A 15,461-nucleotide genomic window follows, 5' to 3' on the forward strand; every position below is an offset into this window, starting at 1 on the left:
ACTGGGAGCAGGAGAACGAGCCCGTGCTTACAAGCACTTGCTGCTTTTGCAGAGGATCCAGTTTTATTCCCAGTACCTGCCTCTATCAACCGGCTTAGCTCCACCAGCTCCACAGGGTGTGTGTGGCGGCTATCTACACACTTCACTTGTCCCGACACACCAAAGCACAAAGAAAAATACAGGTGTGGTGGCAGCACGCCTTTAGCCTTTAATCCCAGCACTCGGGAGGCAGAGGCAGGCGGATTTCTGAGTTCAAGGCCAGCCTGGTCTACAAAGTTGAGTTCCAGGACAGCCAGGGCTACACAGAGAAACCCTGTCTTGAAAAAACAAAAAAAAATAAAGAACCTTGACCTGTTTTTATGTCTTCTCAATTCTCTTTAGATTTCAAAAATAAAATTGCATCCTGTTGAAGATAATCCTGTTGAGACAGTAGCAGTTCTAAGCCAGGAGGAGCTTGAGGCAATCAAGAATCCAGAGTCTATAACAAATGAAATTGCACTTTTGGAAGCTCAGTGTCGTGAAATGAAACCAAACCTTGGAGCCATCGCTGAGTATAAAAAAAAGGTGTGAGTGAATTGTTTCTAGTAGAAATTTTGCTGAGCCTAAACGGGGTATTTAATTGTGCATAATGACCAGTGCTAATTCTCAGATTTGTATGTGTGTGAAAGGGTTTTGTTTTTTTGTTTTACAATCTTCACAGGAAGATTTATATTTGCAAAGAGTAGCCGAACTGGACAAAATTACTTCTGAAAGAGATAATTTTAGACAAGCATATGAAGATCTTCGAAAACAAAGGCTGAATGAATTTATGGCTGGTTTTTACGTAATAACAAATAAACTAAAAGAAAACTACCAGATGCTCACATTGGGAGGAGATGCTGAACTGGAGCTTGTGGACAGTTTAGATCCTTTTTCTGAAGGAATCATGTTCAGGTTGGTGAGATTTTAATCCTGCATCTTTTCCAAACTACTATTTCTTTAGTGTGTGAAGGTTGGAACTACATTTATTTGGTAATAACTATCTTGCTCTTACATACTTTCATGTTTGCAGCATAAAATATGTGCAAAGTATGTTATACAATGTCTAGTTCATCTTTTAAAATCAAAGCTAGATTATGTAATAATATGACATCTATAGTCCCAGCATGCCCCTTCAGTGAGATGGACACAGAGACGGACTCTCAGACCAGGTAGCCAGGCTTAATACACCAATTAAATGTCTGACAGACAAGTCAAGAAAGGCCTCTATCAACACCAAAATAAATTAAAAAAATTTTTTTCAAAATGGTTAAGAGAAAATAGGCTACTGTTTAAATCTTAAAATTTTAACAACATTCTAAACAAACTAGATTTAAAAAATCAACAGCCAGGCCATGGGATGTGTGCAGGTAAATCCTAGCACTCAACGGGTGTAAGTAGGAGGATCACAACTTTTAAAAGAAAAAAAGTCATTACATTCTGAAAATCATCCTGTTCAGAAAACCGACATCTAAAATGTGAAAAGCAACTTACAGATTTAGCAAGAAAAAGGTGATGTTAGTTGTGGGAAGTAAGTACTACATAAAGCCTTAGTTTTACAAGATATTTGAGTAACATTTCTTAATTATTGCAGTGTTCGGCCACCTAAGAAAAGTTGGAAGAAGATCTTTAACCTCTCAGGAGGCGAGAAAACCCTTAGTTCCTTGGCCTTAGTGTTTGCTCTTCATCACTACAAGCCCACTCCCCTCTACTTCATGGATGAGATTGATGCAGCTCTGGATTTTAAAAATGTGTCTATTGTTGCATTTTATATATATGTGAGTAAATCATTTTGTTTGTGAATTTTGTGGTTTATTTCTTGCTATCAGGATTTCTTTTTCAATCAGACTTTTCAATCGGGTTTTCTTCTAGGCTTGCAGTTTTTTTTTAAAAAACCCAGATGATTTATCCATAAAGTCCTTACTATATGTGCTAATCATCCATGTCAGAACTCTGCCCAGACTTTATAAGGGGGGTAATATGTTTGCCTGTTTATTATGAGTTAACTGTTATTTCTTTTTTCTTTTTAGGAGCAAACAAAAAATGCCCAGTTCATAATAATCTCTCTTCGAAATAATATGTTTGAGATTTCAGACAGACTTATTGGCATCTATAAAACATATAATAGTACAAAAAGTGTTGCAGTGAACCCAAAACAAATTGCGTCTAAAGGACTCTGTTGAAGTTGTTCACACTGAAAATTTTCAAATCTAGATTGGGTGTTCTAGTTTTGTCTGTAAAAGACTGTAAGTTGTATAAAATACATTTTTCTAAATTGAATGACAAGTTTCCTGTTTTATTTGAGTGATAATGTCTTTTATTGTGTCCATTTCTATACTATAGAAATGAGGGGTCTGGCTGGCTTCTGGGTTTTGTTGTTGTTGGGTGCCCTGTTTGGTTGGCAGTGTTCAGTGTAGCCCATCTGACCTTAAAGTCTGGATTCTCCTGCCATAGTAGATATTCCTAGTATTCCATCCACCATCTCTTTATTTCTGTAATCCTTGTAATCCCAAGGTCATAGAGGCAGACAAAATCATCACTGAGGGCTGTGGACTACCTAGGTAGACTAATCCATAAACCCATATGTGTTAAAATGGAACAGTAAATGTTTACAACTGTAGGTCAGTTACACTCCAACATACTGAAGTAATGTTACCAACTTGTTTCTACTAACCTAACATTACATTAATTAGCAACATTTTCAGTAGGAATTTGCAGTCTGCCATTGTCAGGCTTGGTGGTGAACACCTTTGATCCAAGGGTTCAGAGGCAAGAGCCTGGGCCTACATTCCTTTCTCAGAAAAAAAACAAAGTCATTTGTTTATTAGTCAAATGCCTCCTACTGTGGCATTTAAATTTATGATTATAGTAGAAATGAAATTACTTGATGGACTTAAGTTTTCAGAAATAATAACCAGAATCCATAAGAAAACTATGTCACCACTTTCTAAGACTTCAATAAAATATCATTTATTAAAATATATTGTTATACATAAAACCCAGAATTTCTAAACTTTTAAGTTGTACAAACTCAGCCTCCTGGCAAAGATATAAAACAGTATATCAGAACACAAAGATAATTGTGTACACAAAATCGTCAAGCCTACAATGTAATACTGGGCATACTGAAATAGAAGTTTCCGTTAATTACATAGATCAGCCTACTCAAGTTGTTTATAAGCAGAATAGAATGAGCTTTCCCACCTGCTAACACTGGCACTTTTGTTTCCTCATCTCTACAAAGAAGCTAGTAACCCCTTGAAAAATGTTCCAATATTCTTCGCTTGCTAATATTTACATAATTTCCCCTCACCTTCATTGCATCTTCAAAATGACCTCATTTTGTTACCATGCCTAGATTTTGCGTCTGATAAGTGGACTTTAGTGATAAAACTTGTCAGCATTGTTCTGACCTTAAGAAACACAGCTTTTATTTGAAATAAAGTCTCCATTCAAGAGCATTCATAAGGGGTTTCTGGAAAACATTGTGTAGGGGATTTCAATGGCTGTGAACCAAAAGTTCTACCACATGCATCATGGTAGTCCATGTCAAGTGAGCAAAATTAAAGGTTCTGACTTAATGACCTCTTTTAAAACTAAACAGGTACAGCATCAACTCATACTTATAATCCCAGTACTCAAGCTACAGGGTGAAAACATTTTAAGATGAATATAGTTTTTACATCATAATCTATTAGATGAATCACATAAACATAATTGTCCCAATGTACGTTTCGTATAGTTTTCATATAAAAACAAGGCTAAAATACAAAATCAAAATATGTACTTGATTTGCTTTGTGGTGCTAGAGCCAGCAGTCCAGACACTTTCTGATGGGTTTTTGAGACCTCACTGATATCAAGGATGAATTAAACTCAAGTGTACTAGACAGTTTATCCACAAGCAGCAAGCAGTGCTACTTGGGATGACTGCTCCTAAACCTATGAATAGCCTTGACCCCAAAAAAAGGTTTAAACAATCCTGGCCTAGATTTTTAAAACAACTTATAAATCCTCTCCATCTGTGCATTGGAAAGCTTCAAATCATCAAAATAGGCTTGTGGACCTCAAGGATCTTGTCATTTGTTTAAAAATCTTATATCTACATATACAAAGAACTGCCAAGTTAGCCACTATAACATGTAACAGTTAAAGAAAAAGACTTATTAATCAGAATAAAACATTAACTAGCAAGCCAATAAAAACAGGGTAAGGTATTAATATTCAACCCAAAAGTTGTCATTTTCTAATTTGATTTTAGTCTTCTTTCAGGTAATGTCTCATTTCTGACAGCACTTGTAGCCAAGCATGGGAAGTTTATCGTATTTCTCTGCATCTGTTGTAAGATGTGAAGTTGATGTGCTGTTTATGCCACCCTGACTTTCCATCTAGCAATCAATGCTTAGCCTCTGCTATACAGAAGCCCACATAAAACTGGAAATTCTAGGTTTTCAACGAGAAACTATTTTCCACATAAATTCCTTTAACAAATATAAAGTGTAACACACTGTATTGTTTAAGTCATATAAGTTCTTAGATAAACTCTGGTAAACAGAGAGAAAGACTTCAGAGAAACATATTGAAGTGATTTCATTTAAGAATGTTATTATGTGATGGTTGAAAAGGAGTATCAACATTAGTATCACTGAAATGAGTGAAACTATAGCAATGTTTAAAATTTTAAAAAGTTCCATTTCTTTTTCATCATTATCAGACCAGGAACATGGCGTTCTTTTTGAAGAAACTCTCATTTCAGGAATAACAGCTTTCTTAATACGTCCAATTTCTATTCTGCTCCACTCTTCTTTTAATACATTGCTTACTCGAGGATAAATTTCAACAGGCTGGACCTCAGGAAGTGGTCTCTGTTTCAACATCTGCACACGTTGGCGGACTTCATCAATTTTTTCCAGAAATTTAAGTGGAGACTCATCTTGTAAAGATGTCGTTATTGTCATTAATTCAAGTTGTTGTTCCCTTATCTCCTTCATTCCTTGAATCTGTGGAGTGTATTCTTGATTAATCATTTTGCCAACATCACAAAGAGCTGCCAAAAAATACTTTTTTTTCTGTTCTAATGTATCAATTAGCTCCTTAAAATACTGGAGAACAACTTCCTTATCACCTTGAACTATTTTCTCAGAATGACATTTCTGTTCTTCAAGCTTTTCAATAAGGCGAGTGATATCTGTCCAATGTGTGTCAGTTAACTGTTTCAACAACTTCTGAGGTGTATCCTTTTCTTTCAGATAGGCACTTTGAAGGTCATCTATAGGATGGCCATGATGTTGGCCTATAGTAAGACAATGGCCACAAACTAATTTCTTATCTAGTAGACAATAAACATTTAATGGTTGCCTGTAGTGTTCAGGGCAGGTGACAACATCTGGGTGGTCTTCTTGCTGGTACTTTTCAATAATTGCTCGTAATGCAAAGTTTACAGGTAAGGATTCTATGCCAGTAGAAGCAATTTCAATAATACTTCTGCAGTTAGGACACTTGAGTGGAATTCGCAGAGGCCTCCATATGTAAAAGTTACCAGATGCCTGAAGAACATTTTCCAAACAGTTTCTACAAAATGTATGAGAGCATGGTAGTACACGGGGATCTTCAAAGATGCTGTAACAGATGGGACACGTTAACTCCTCCTCAAAATTGTGCATTTCCTGTCAAAACAAAAACAGTTAAGTCTACATGTAGTACACATCTAGAACACATTTAAGGTTTTAGGCATGACCTTCAAATTAATAACACACTGCATTCACTATTTAAAAAAAAAAAAGCACTGATTTCTTTTTAATTTGCACTTTCTTTGAATTCAACTCCAAATATATACTGAATACATCATCTTAAGTTTATTACTAGGCCGGGTGTGGTGGCACACACCTATAATCCCAGCACTTGGGAGGCAGAGGCAGGCGGATTTCTGAGTTCGAGGCCAACCTGGTCTACAGAGTGAGTTCTAAGACAGCCAGGGCTACTCAGAGAAACCCTATCTCCAAAAGAAAAAAAAAATTATTACTTTCCGACAAAATCCCTAATTTGTAATGCTCCAAATTAGTCAAACTGGTTTCTATGTAGTAGAGACTAAATAAAATTCAGTTGAAATCTACTTAATTACAATTACAATATGCAAGTCTTTACATTCTTAAGATACCAAAGTAAAACTGCACATATAATGAATAGACAAGACTAAACATTTGCATAACATTATGCTTAGCAAAATTATTTAACGTAAAGGGAGAATCTGTGACTTTTCTCAAATACTAGGGTTGTAGGTATGAGGAATCACAACTATCAATCATAGCTTCTTACAAGTTATATTGGCTTCTCTAGAAATTGTTACTATTAACATCAGCACATAGCAATTCCTATTTCTTTTTTTTTTCTATTTTTTTTTCTTTTTTTTTTTCTTTTTTTTTGGTGGTGCTAATAAACTCAAAGCCTTGTACATGCTAAACAAACAACACTGAGTTATACAGGCCTCTAGAGGGGTAATTTTAACTTAAAGATTTGAAAGGGAAAAGATGTAATTATAATTAGCCTTTGCAATTAAAATTGGCTTGAAAATTTGACTACAGTGGCAAACATTGATTGAAAAATTAAAATCTAAAACAAATGATAAAAGAAAATAAAGGCTACTACTCATCTTCATTTTAAATGTTGGAGAGAGTGAGAAGATGGCTCAGTGGTTATGACTGCAAGCTTTCTCTTCCAGAAGACAAGAATTTAGTTATCAGGAGGCTTATATGTACCACCCCCAAACCACCAGCAAGAATCTGACACTTTCCCAATACCTGCAGAATATCTGATCACAACACACTTAACTAAAAATACGGTTTTTTAAAAAATGTGTTTTGAGACTATCTCTAAAACAGGAAGGAAAAAAAATAGTTCAGAGACTCCAAGAGGCTGGCAGTTTTGGTTTTGGTTTTTAAATATAAAAAGGGAGTTTATTGGGGACCTGGGAAAGGTGATAGAGGCAGAGAAGGGAAGAGAGACTAGGTAGTCGAGGCTGGCAGTTTTACAGCCCACTTTTATAGTTTTGCTTTGTATTGTTCACAATGCAAGCCATAAATCTGCAAAAACCACAGCCTTTGGCGAGTGGAGGGGAGAGTAATCCTAGTATTTATGTAGAGTATAAAGGCTGACAAAAATTCTATATAAAACCAGTCCCAAGTTAAGTTCATAAAAACAGGGTTGGGATACAGCTCAGTAGTAGAATGTGATGTCTAGTATACACGAGGTCCTGCATTAAGCCCCCAACGCCAAGTTTGTAACAATAGCATTTAGAAATAACTATTCTTGCAGGGCAGTGGTGGCGCTTGCCTTTAATCCCAGCACTCGGGAGGCAGAGGCAGAAGGATCTCTGAGTTCAAGGCCAGCCTGGTCTACAGAGAGTTCCAGGACAGCCAGGGCTACATAGAGAAACCCTGTCTCGAAAAACCAAACAAAACATAACCAAAAAAAAAAAAAAGAAAAGAAAAGAAATAACTGTTCTTTTTAAACTCCTTTTAAATCCGTTTAGCCCTTAGCTCCTTAGCCACCTTCTGTGAGACTGTAGCTTTCCTAGACCAGGTGCCTCTAAATTTAACTGGATAAACTAATTTTACTTCAAGCACTTAAGATTTTAATTTAACCCACATCCACAGAGAACTATGAAGTCATACAAAAATTACCCAAGAAATATAATTTGCTACTCCTTTTATCTAGAGATAAACTGTTTACCAACAACCCCAGAAAACTTTGTAATTTTGTATAAGTCAGAAAGCAATACTTTGAGCTCTATGTATAATTCTTAAGAAGCTATATGCATATCTGTTACTTTTCTGTTGTGTGATAAAACACCATGACCAAGGCAATTCATAGAAGACAGTTTATTTTGGCTTACAGTTCCAGAGGGTTAGAGTTCATAATGAGAACAGCACAGCAGCTGGAGCAGGAAGCTATGAGACTCTTTAAAGGCAGGCATGAACCAGAGAGAACTAAAAGTGAGACAAGACTTTCAACTCTCAAAGCAGACATGTCCTCCCACAGGCTGCACAATCTCTCCAACAGTGCTACCACCTGGGGACTATGTGTTCATCTCAAATGCCTACGGAACCCATGGGGGGACATTTTCACCGAAGCCACCACACCTAGCAACCAGATGCTATGGAAAAAGTGGGGGCTAACTGGTTTTTTAAAAACAGCACTAAGATGCCAGACATACTAGTAAAAAGTCTTTCTTCTTTGAATATAATTAGCCAAGCTTTCAAATGTTTGTTATGTAAAAGCAGACAGTCAGAAAACATACGTAGCCAAAAGAAATGCTGCAAGAAAACAATATACAAAATGTCCCTAAGTTCTAGAAGGAAAAAGGTTTTACCCCAGAACTCTGTACCTGTGCTACTTATTCACATACAACAACAAAAACAACCGTAGCAGCAGCAGCTTCCCAGCAAGCATGAAGAGTCTGAGAACCTCAGACACCAGACAAAGCCCCACACTCCTGAGCTGGGGTCATTGAAAGAGGAACACACATGCACTGACAAGAGGAAAAAATTTTAAAAAATACATAAGAAAAGCAACAAAAGGAGAGAAAAGGCCCAACGTGAACACAGTATCTTGCATAGCTCTATACCAATATATCTGATGGCTTAAAACAAATGAAGTATTCAAAGTATTGAACAAATCAATTCAAATTACTAAGAATGATCCAGGAAAAAAAAGCAAACTGGAACATTTTACAAGTTAAAAAAGTACTATCTTGGACAGGGGGCTGGGGAGGGTCGGGGCAAGCATCTATGATGAATCCTTTCAAATGGTCATGAAACCAATTCTTGTTCATCAGTCCCAGAGTACAAATATAAGTATGCAAATTTCAAGACAGTATATAGTAGGATCCCAAAGCCCTGCAGAGATTATACAAACTAAAAATAGACTAATTTCCCAAAACAGATACTTTATAGAATATAATTAGCGAATTAGCTATATTAGCAAGAATGAAGAGAGTACATTAAAAGAATGCCCATCCTGACTATGCTGGGCTTGTACATCAGTGATAGAGTAAGGTTCTAGGCTCACTCTCCAATACAACTGCATGAACCTTGTTAATTGAGTAACAGGAAATCTGAAATAATTCACTCAGTGAGGGCAATGGAGGGTGAACCGTGTAACCACATTAGATTTTGAAAAACAATGCAAGGATCAGATTAGAAACAGAAAGTGGGATTGTGAAGACCGCAGCCTCCGGAGAGGAAAGGGCAGCCACCGTTTAAGGAGTGCAGAGCTAGAATATGGCAAGATGAAAAAATCTTGAAAATGGGTTTTACTGAAGATTACCAAAGTGAATGTATGTAATGGCACTGACTGTCTACATTATTAAAAGGGTTTCAATGGTACATGTATGCACTGTAAAACACAAGAGGAACTATGAAACCTTTTAACTATTTTCTTTCCTGTCAGATTATAAATTTCAATCAATTTCAAAAATAAGCCATGTGAAATGTATTTTCCTCCAATGAGTACTAAAATCTGAAGTAAAAACTGATAGTTAAGCAAGATAACCCACTTCAATTTAAGTTACCAAAAAAATAAAAAACAGGTTAATACTGGGTCACGGTATTTTATCGCAAGGCTCAATTATCTATTTGTAAGTGATTTCACGAAGTTCTTGTGTTTAAATATAAACACACCTAAGTTTCTCATCCTTTTACAAAACCGACTGACTTTTTACGTCTACAAGGATCCCAGATATAAAATCCTGTGCTTCTAGATTTTAATTCACAACAGTTAACTGCTCTTCATCTTTGAGCATGAATGTCATAAAATACTCATTAGTTTTTACTTTTGTTTCATTTATTGAACTGGGTCTCATGTGTTCTAGGCTGCCCTCAAACTGCACACATAGGAAAGGTGACTTTGAATTCTTCCACCTCTGAAAGCTGAGACTGTAAGCCATATGCCATCCATCACACAGGGTCGAATTATATATTTTTATATATTTTACAATCTCCAAGGAAATTATGTTTCCCAAACCACACTGCTCCATGACTTGCCACAGAAGCCTGGGAAAACTCAGGCCGTGCTACACCCACTTCTGGGCTGCACAGCCTTGTGGCCCTAATTGATAAAAAAGTCTAATGTGTGAAATTACAGGCTTGGGGGGGGGGGGGGGCGAAGAGAGAATTGCTATGATTATGCCATTTATATACTACCATAAGACAAAACTTTAAAATAAACTTTTCTCAGTCACTATAGACGTATACAAAATCTTGTGTTGAGACATATTTTATATACTGTATGTTAATTTTCAGTCTAGAAGAATTTAAAATATTTTCATGTGTAAATGTAAAATTATAATTTTTTTCCTTTTCTAGACAGGGTTTCTCTGTATAGTCCTGACTGTACTAGATATAATTATAATTTTAAAAAATACTATAGCAATATCTAACTTTAAGTCTTTACTGATTTGTTCTGTTTCATTCTAATATAAACCTATTCCACAAAGCTATGAAAGAAGCTACTAATGTAACTTAACCAGGAATTGACATGAGAAATTATACTTTAACTGATTTTTTAATACTATTTCTTAGGGCTGGAGAGATGGCTCAGCAGTTAGGGGCATTAGCTGCTCTTTCAAAGGTCCTGAGTTCAATTCCCAGCAGCCACACAGTGGCTCACAACCACCTGAAATGGGATCTGTTGCCCTCTCCTAGTGTGCATGTGAAGACTAATGTGAAAACAGTGTGTCTACCAATATACATAAAACACAGTATTCAAAAAATAGTTTTTCAAAGTGAAAATATATTTGATGGAAAACATTCAGCAACATATTTGCAATGTCAGTATATATATATTACCCAAAGTCAAAATTTTACTTTTTACCAGGTTAAAATACAGGACCTTGGCTCACTAAAAATGTAGATCAATGTGTAATACTGGGCAAAAAGGAATAAAGGTAGCTTGAATAATAAATGCAGCGTGCAAACGTGTAAGGCAATACCATTTTGTGTGCATGACTTAAGACGTCCACACATGCTTATAAAATGTCTGTTAGATAAAAGTGAAAATCTTTTAGCCAGGCAGTGATGGCTTTGGCTCCAGCACTTGGGAGGCAGAGGAATCTCTGAGTTAAAGACCATCCTGGTCAACAGAGCAATTATCCAGGACAGCCAGGGCTACACAGAGAAACCATGGTTTTTTGTTTTTTGGTTTTTTTTTTTTTTTTGGGGGGGGGGGGAGAATCAAACAAAAAACTGAATACCTTTTAGATTAGGTCATTTCTCACTTTATGCTTCCTCCATAAGATGGTTAAAATTTTATACACTTCCAATATACATCTTTTTTTCAAGAGATTTTTCAATCTTTCATCATAGCCCAGGAATCACACACTCTAATATCCTGATGTTTCTTCGTATCCAGTTAACTTCCCAGAGCTTACCTGGTCTGTCAATCTCCTGATCTGGACACTGGGTGTACTTTATCTTCTCCAACTTTTCCAGGATCCTTTGTTATTCTAAAAGTAAAACAATTTAATGTTTCAGATTTTGCCTGCAGTAAATATTTCATCTTTAAAGTCCCAACCATTTCCACACAAAGGACTTTTTACAACATAACGAATCTCTGACTCTGGACAAGATTAACCAATGATGGGAACTAAACACTCATAGTTTGGTTTGGTGGGTTTTTTGAGACTAATTTTGTAGTCCTCACTGACGACCTGGAACGCACAGGAGAGCTTGCTGCCTCTGTCTGCCCCCATGCTGGGGTTACAGGCGTGCACGTTCATGCCCCGCTTCAAAGTTTTATTTAAACTCAGCAAGACGACTAGAAATATCCTCGCGCGTAGATATCCCCAGCTCGAAACTACGTTAAATTATTCCCATCAACACATTGGGTGGTCTCCGAAACGCTGCAGGCCTCAGTTTTACCTATGAAGGTTCACATCTGTACAATGGGCATAAGTCCTACGTGAACTCCAAACAAAGAAGTGGCTCAAAGATGGCAGTCACACCCTCTTGTCCAGGATGCCCAGGGCTCACTCGCCCCGCGCGGTGCTGCGGGATCTGCTAGGCTCACCTACCGGCCCTTACGACCTCAATCCCGCCGGTAGCTCGGAGCGCCGCTGCTCCACCCGCGAGCGCGCGAAGCGAGGAGAGGCGAGCGCACGCCCTCCGGAGCCCAGCCCGCCTCCCCATCCTCAAGTCGGCGGCGAACGCACCGGGGCCGCGGGCGCTCGAGAAAGAGGGGCAGCGAGCCGCCTCCCCGGCGGAGCCGCGTACTCACCGCGAGGCGGGCGAGGCGGGCGAGGCGGGCGAGGCGGGCGAGGCGGGCGAGGCGGGCGACGGCGCGCACGGCGAGGGCTCCCGGGCAGCCTGGTGCGGACACTGCGAGGCGCTCGCCCGAGTCTTCAGGTGCCCGGCGGGGGCGGGGCCGGCGGCGCCGCAGCGACTTTCAACCGCGCCGCCTCCGCCAATGAGAGAGCGCGGGCGGCCTTTGAACACCAACGGCCGAGGGCCAGGCGCCTGCGCACTAGCGCGCGGCGCGGAAAGCGCACGGGCGGCAGGGGTCGCGCCTTGGGGGGGAAGGGCTGGCGCCAGGACCTCGCGAGGGCGGGGATGCGCGGGTGACCCGGCGGCTTCTGGAGGCGGCTGGCTGAGGGACTGCTTATTACTTAGGACCACGCCCGCACGGGATGGTTCTGGAGCTGGCGGCGCGCAGGCTTCTTCCATTGTTACCTCACAGGTTCCTTGTTCAGTCACCGGCTGGAGGGCTCGGCGCGCTCGCCCGCCCCCGTGAGGCTCCGGTCCTCCAACTTAGGCGCGCCTAAGCCTTCATCTGTGTCCTCCCTGTCCTCTCTAACACGCTGGGTCAGAAAACACAGTAGTGGCTTTTCACTTTCTCGGAGAAACGCCATTCCAGAGCTCAGACCGCTCTCCGCTCCCGGCCGGTGTGAGCTACAGAGCAGATTCCAAGTCAGCCTAAGACTCACAGCAAGACTTGACCTCGGAGACAAGATGGAAAGAGGGGGCGTAGAGGAAGGAAAATGGATTGTGCCTTCAAGGAGTGTGCTTTACAGGTCCATAGAGTGCCCGACCCTGCCAGAAAGTTCTGTAACCAAACATGGGGAAGGGGCAGAGAAGAGGAGCCTTAGCACTAAGGCAGCTCCACGCTGACCGGCAGCGCTACTCAGGATTTATGAACTGTTATTCATGCGCTCTATAGATGATAGTGTTGGTCTGGAAAAGAAAGACTAGAAATTACAATTCAAATACAGGCACCAAAGCGTAAAAGTCGTAAACCTAAAAACCTCATGTGTTGGGGCGTCAGCCTTCGAAAACTTTGGGCTGAAAAAAAAAAATCAGCTGCTTTGGGTGTCTTCCATTACGATATACACACTCCCAATACTCCCTTTGTGATAGAGTATTGAGAAACGGGATAAAGGATGGGAAATACGTGGTTTTGTTACAGGTATAATATCGGAAAGATGATGAACAGAAATGTGACTTCTGAGCTGGGGGTGTAGCTCAGTTCCAGTGCTCGCCTGGCGTGTTCAGTTCCCACCATGGAAAAGCCAAACCGCTGAGCGCACATTAACATCTTCTTGGCGCTCCTCAGACTCCTTGCTTGAAAACTTTTTGTCTTGAGCTTTGAAACAGAAAGTCAGCGCTGGCTGTTCTTCCAGAAGACCCACACAGCAGCTCACAACTGTTGCACGGGAATCTGATGCTCTCTTCTAGCCTCCCAGATCACTAAGCAAGGATGTGATGTACGCATGCATGCACGTTACAAACCACACATTAAAGAAATAGATAAACGGGGTTTTATTTGTTTTTAACTGACCAGAGGTAACAGCAGTTAAGAGCACTTACTATTCTCAAATTCAGTTCCCAGCATGACTGTGGACCCCTCACAACTGCCTGTAACTCCCGCTCCAGGGGATCTAAGCTCACTCTTGACTGGCTCTGCAGACACACACAGATGGCATATACTTACACTGACAATCACTCGTACACATAAAAAATAAAAATAAAAACAGTAGAAGCTTGTATACTGTCTTAGATAAGAACAATAAACTCTTGAGGAATTACAGAGCGAACATATATTTGTATTAGAAGGCAAGTTCTAGGGCTGTTACTAAAAGATACTAAAAAGATGGGGACAGACAGAAGCTAGTAGAAGCTAAGGATTACTTCAAGGAGCTTGTTAGGAAACGTTCATTGTAGCCCCATCTAAGTCTCTGGCCAGCAAGGATACTTTCTGGTTTTCTTATCTGAAGGAGAGTCTTCCCACAAGAATCTGTTTGCTGCAGACAGGAAAATGCAGGCCCGCTGGTCCTGGCTAACGTCAGAGTTCCTCAAGTGATTTCAGCTGTAGTCATCCGCATACCAACCCCACCTAACTTGAGGCAGCCCTTCACTCTGTGAGAATTAGCACAAACTGTAACCCAGCAAATGGGTTTCATGCCAGACAGTCATGGCATACAGTCTTAATCTCAGCTTCTGGGGGCAGAAGTGTTGGTTCTCAGGAGTTAGTAGACAGTCTAGTCTACAGACCTAGTTCTAGGACAGTCAAGGCCACACAGAGAAACCCTGTCTAGAAACACACACACACACACACACACACTACCAACAAAAAGAATGTATTCCACGTCAAATGTGGTCAAACCTCTAGTGCTAAAGCAGGAGGATCCCTGCAATTTAGAGGCCAGCATAGTCTATACCATGAGTTTGAGGACAGCCTGGGCCACGAGGTTGGGACGTTATCTCGAAACATACATAAAAAGCATGTTCTTCAATAATGCTTTTCTTCAGAATCATGGAGAAAGCCATGTTTAATAGTATGTGCCTGTAATGTCAGTGCATGGGAAACTGAGGCAAGAGGCCTGGATTACATACTGAGACCTTGACCCTAAATAAGTAAATAAATAATCAGCCATTGTTAAACAAAATTGTTATTATATCTCTGTGACAAATTTCTCTAACATTTCAGGCCCAGGGAAAATGTTTCTTTTGCTAGTTTTGCTTTTTTTTTTGGTGAGCCATGAAGGTCATACAATGATAACTTTGTTGCCAGCTGCTAAGGAATTGGCTACAAGTCTTAGCAAGCTCTTCCTTCCCAGGATACATTGTTTAATATAATGTTAGCTCCAGCCTCAAGATAGATTTCTGACCTCAAGTGAATTGTGAGGCAGATCACTGTTTACCAGTAGAACACAGGCACTCAACTCTGGGAAGGGCTTGAGGGCGCTGATTTTAGCCCTGTTTCCCAAGTATCTGCCCTTCACCTCCAACTTAGGAAAAACTTGACCTGAGACTGTGCAGGTCTTCCTTGGTTAATGCTTGCAGATTAATCAAATCCTTGGTTAATCCAAGAGAAACAAAGTCACTGCACTAATGTTCCACTGCTAATGTGGAACTGCTGAAGGTCCTATCCAATTGTGCCAACTCGCAGGCCAAA

The 15,461-nt window shown here is 39.9% G+C and overlaps 2 protein-coding genes across 10 annotated transcripts in view; one reads left to right on the top strand and one right to left on the bottom strand.

Moving 5' to 3' along the window:
- Positions 1 to 2,298, top strand: part of Smc4 (structural maintenance of chromosomes 4) — a 29,886-nt gene extending 27,588 nt beyond the window's left edge. For all 6 annotated transcript variants that reach the window (NM_001356976.1, NM_133786.4, XM_030252812.1 and 3 more), the window contains 4 exons: positions 382 to 564; positions 701 to 933; positions 1,613 to 1,796; positions 2,049 to 2,298. In NM_001356976.1, the coding sequence (NP_001343905.1) occupies positions 382 to 564; positions 701 to 933; positions 1,613 to 1,796; positions 2,049 to 2,201 (753 nt within the window). In that variant the 3' untranslated portion in view covers positions 2,202 to 2,298. The remainder of the gene's footprint in view (positions 1 to 381; positions 565 to 700; positions 934 to 1,612; positions 1,797 to 2,048) is intronic.
- Positions 2,299 to 2,966: 668 nt separating this feature from the next.
- On the bottom strand, positions 2,967 to 12,417 carry Trim59 (tripartite motif-containing 59). Of its 4 annotated transcripts, none has more exons than XM_006501917.4 (3): positions 12,085 to 12,390; positions 11,443 to 11,517; positions 2,967 to 5,683 (listed from the first exon to the last, which is right to left on the bottom strand). In XM_006501917.4, exon 3 carries the CDS (start codon positions 5,678 to 5,680, stop codon positions 4,469 to 4,471), a length of 1,212 nt encoding a protein of 403 aa, XP_006501980.1. In that variant the 5' UTR covers positions 5,681 to 5,683; positions 11,443 to 11,517; positions 12,085 to 12,390; the 3' UTR covers positions 2,967 to 4,468. The 4 variants fall into 4 exon arrangements, with proteins under 4 accessions (XP_006501980.1, XP_011238502.1, XP_011238503.1 ...); XM_011240200.2 differs by having other exon boundaries at positions 12,081 to 12,170; XM_011240201.3 differs by lacking the exon at positions 12,085 to 12,390 and adding an exon at positions 11,933 to 12,020.
- Positions 12,418 to 15,461: the final 3,044 nt, after the last annotated feature.

Source organism: Mus musculus, chromosome 3 (genome assembly GCF_000001635.26).
Source record: "Mus musculus strain C57BL/6J chromosome 3, GRCm38.p6 C57BL/6J".
Taxonomy (NCBI): domain Eukaryota; kingdom Metazoa; phylum Chordata; class Mammalia; order Rodentia; family Muridae; genus Mus; species Mus musculus.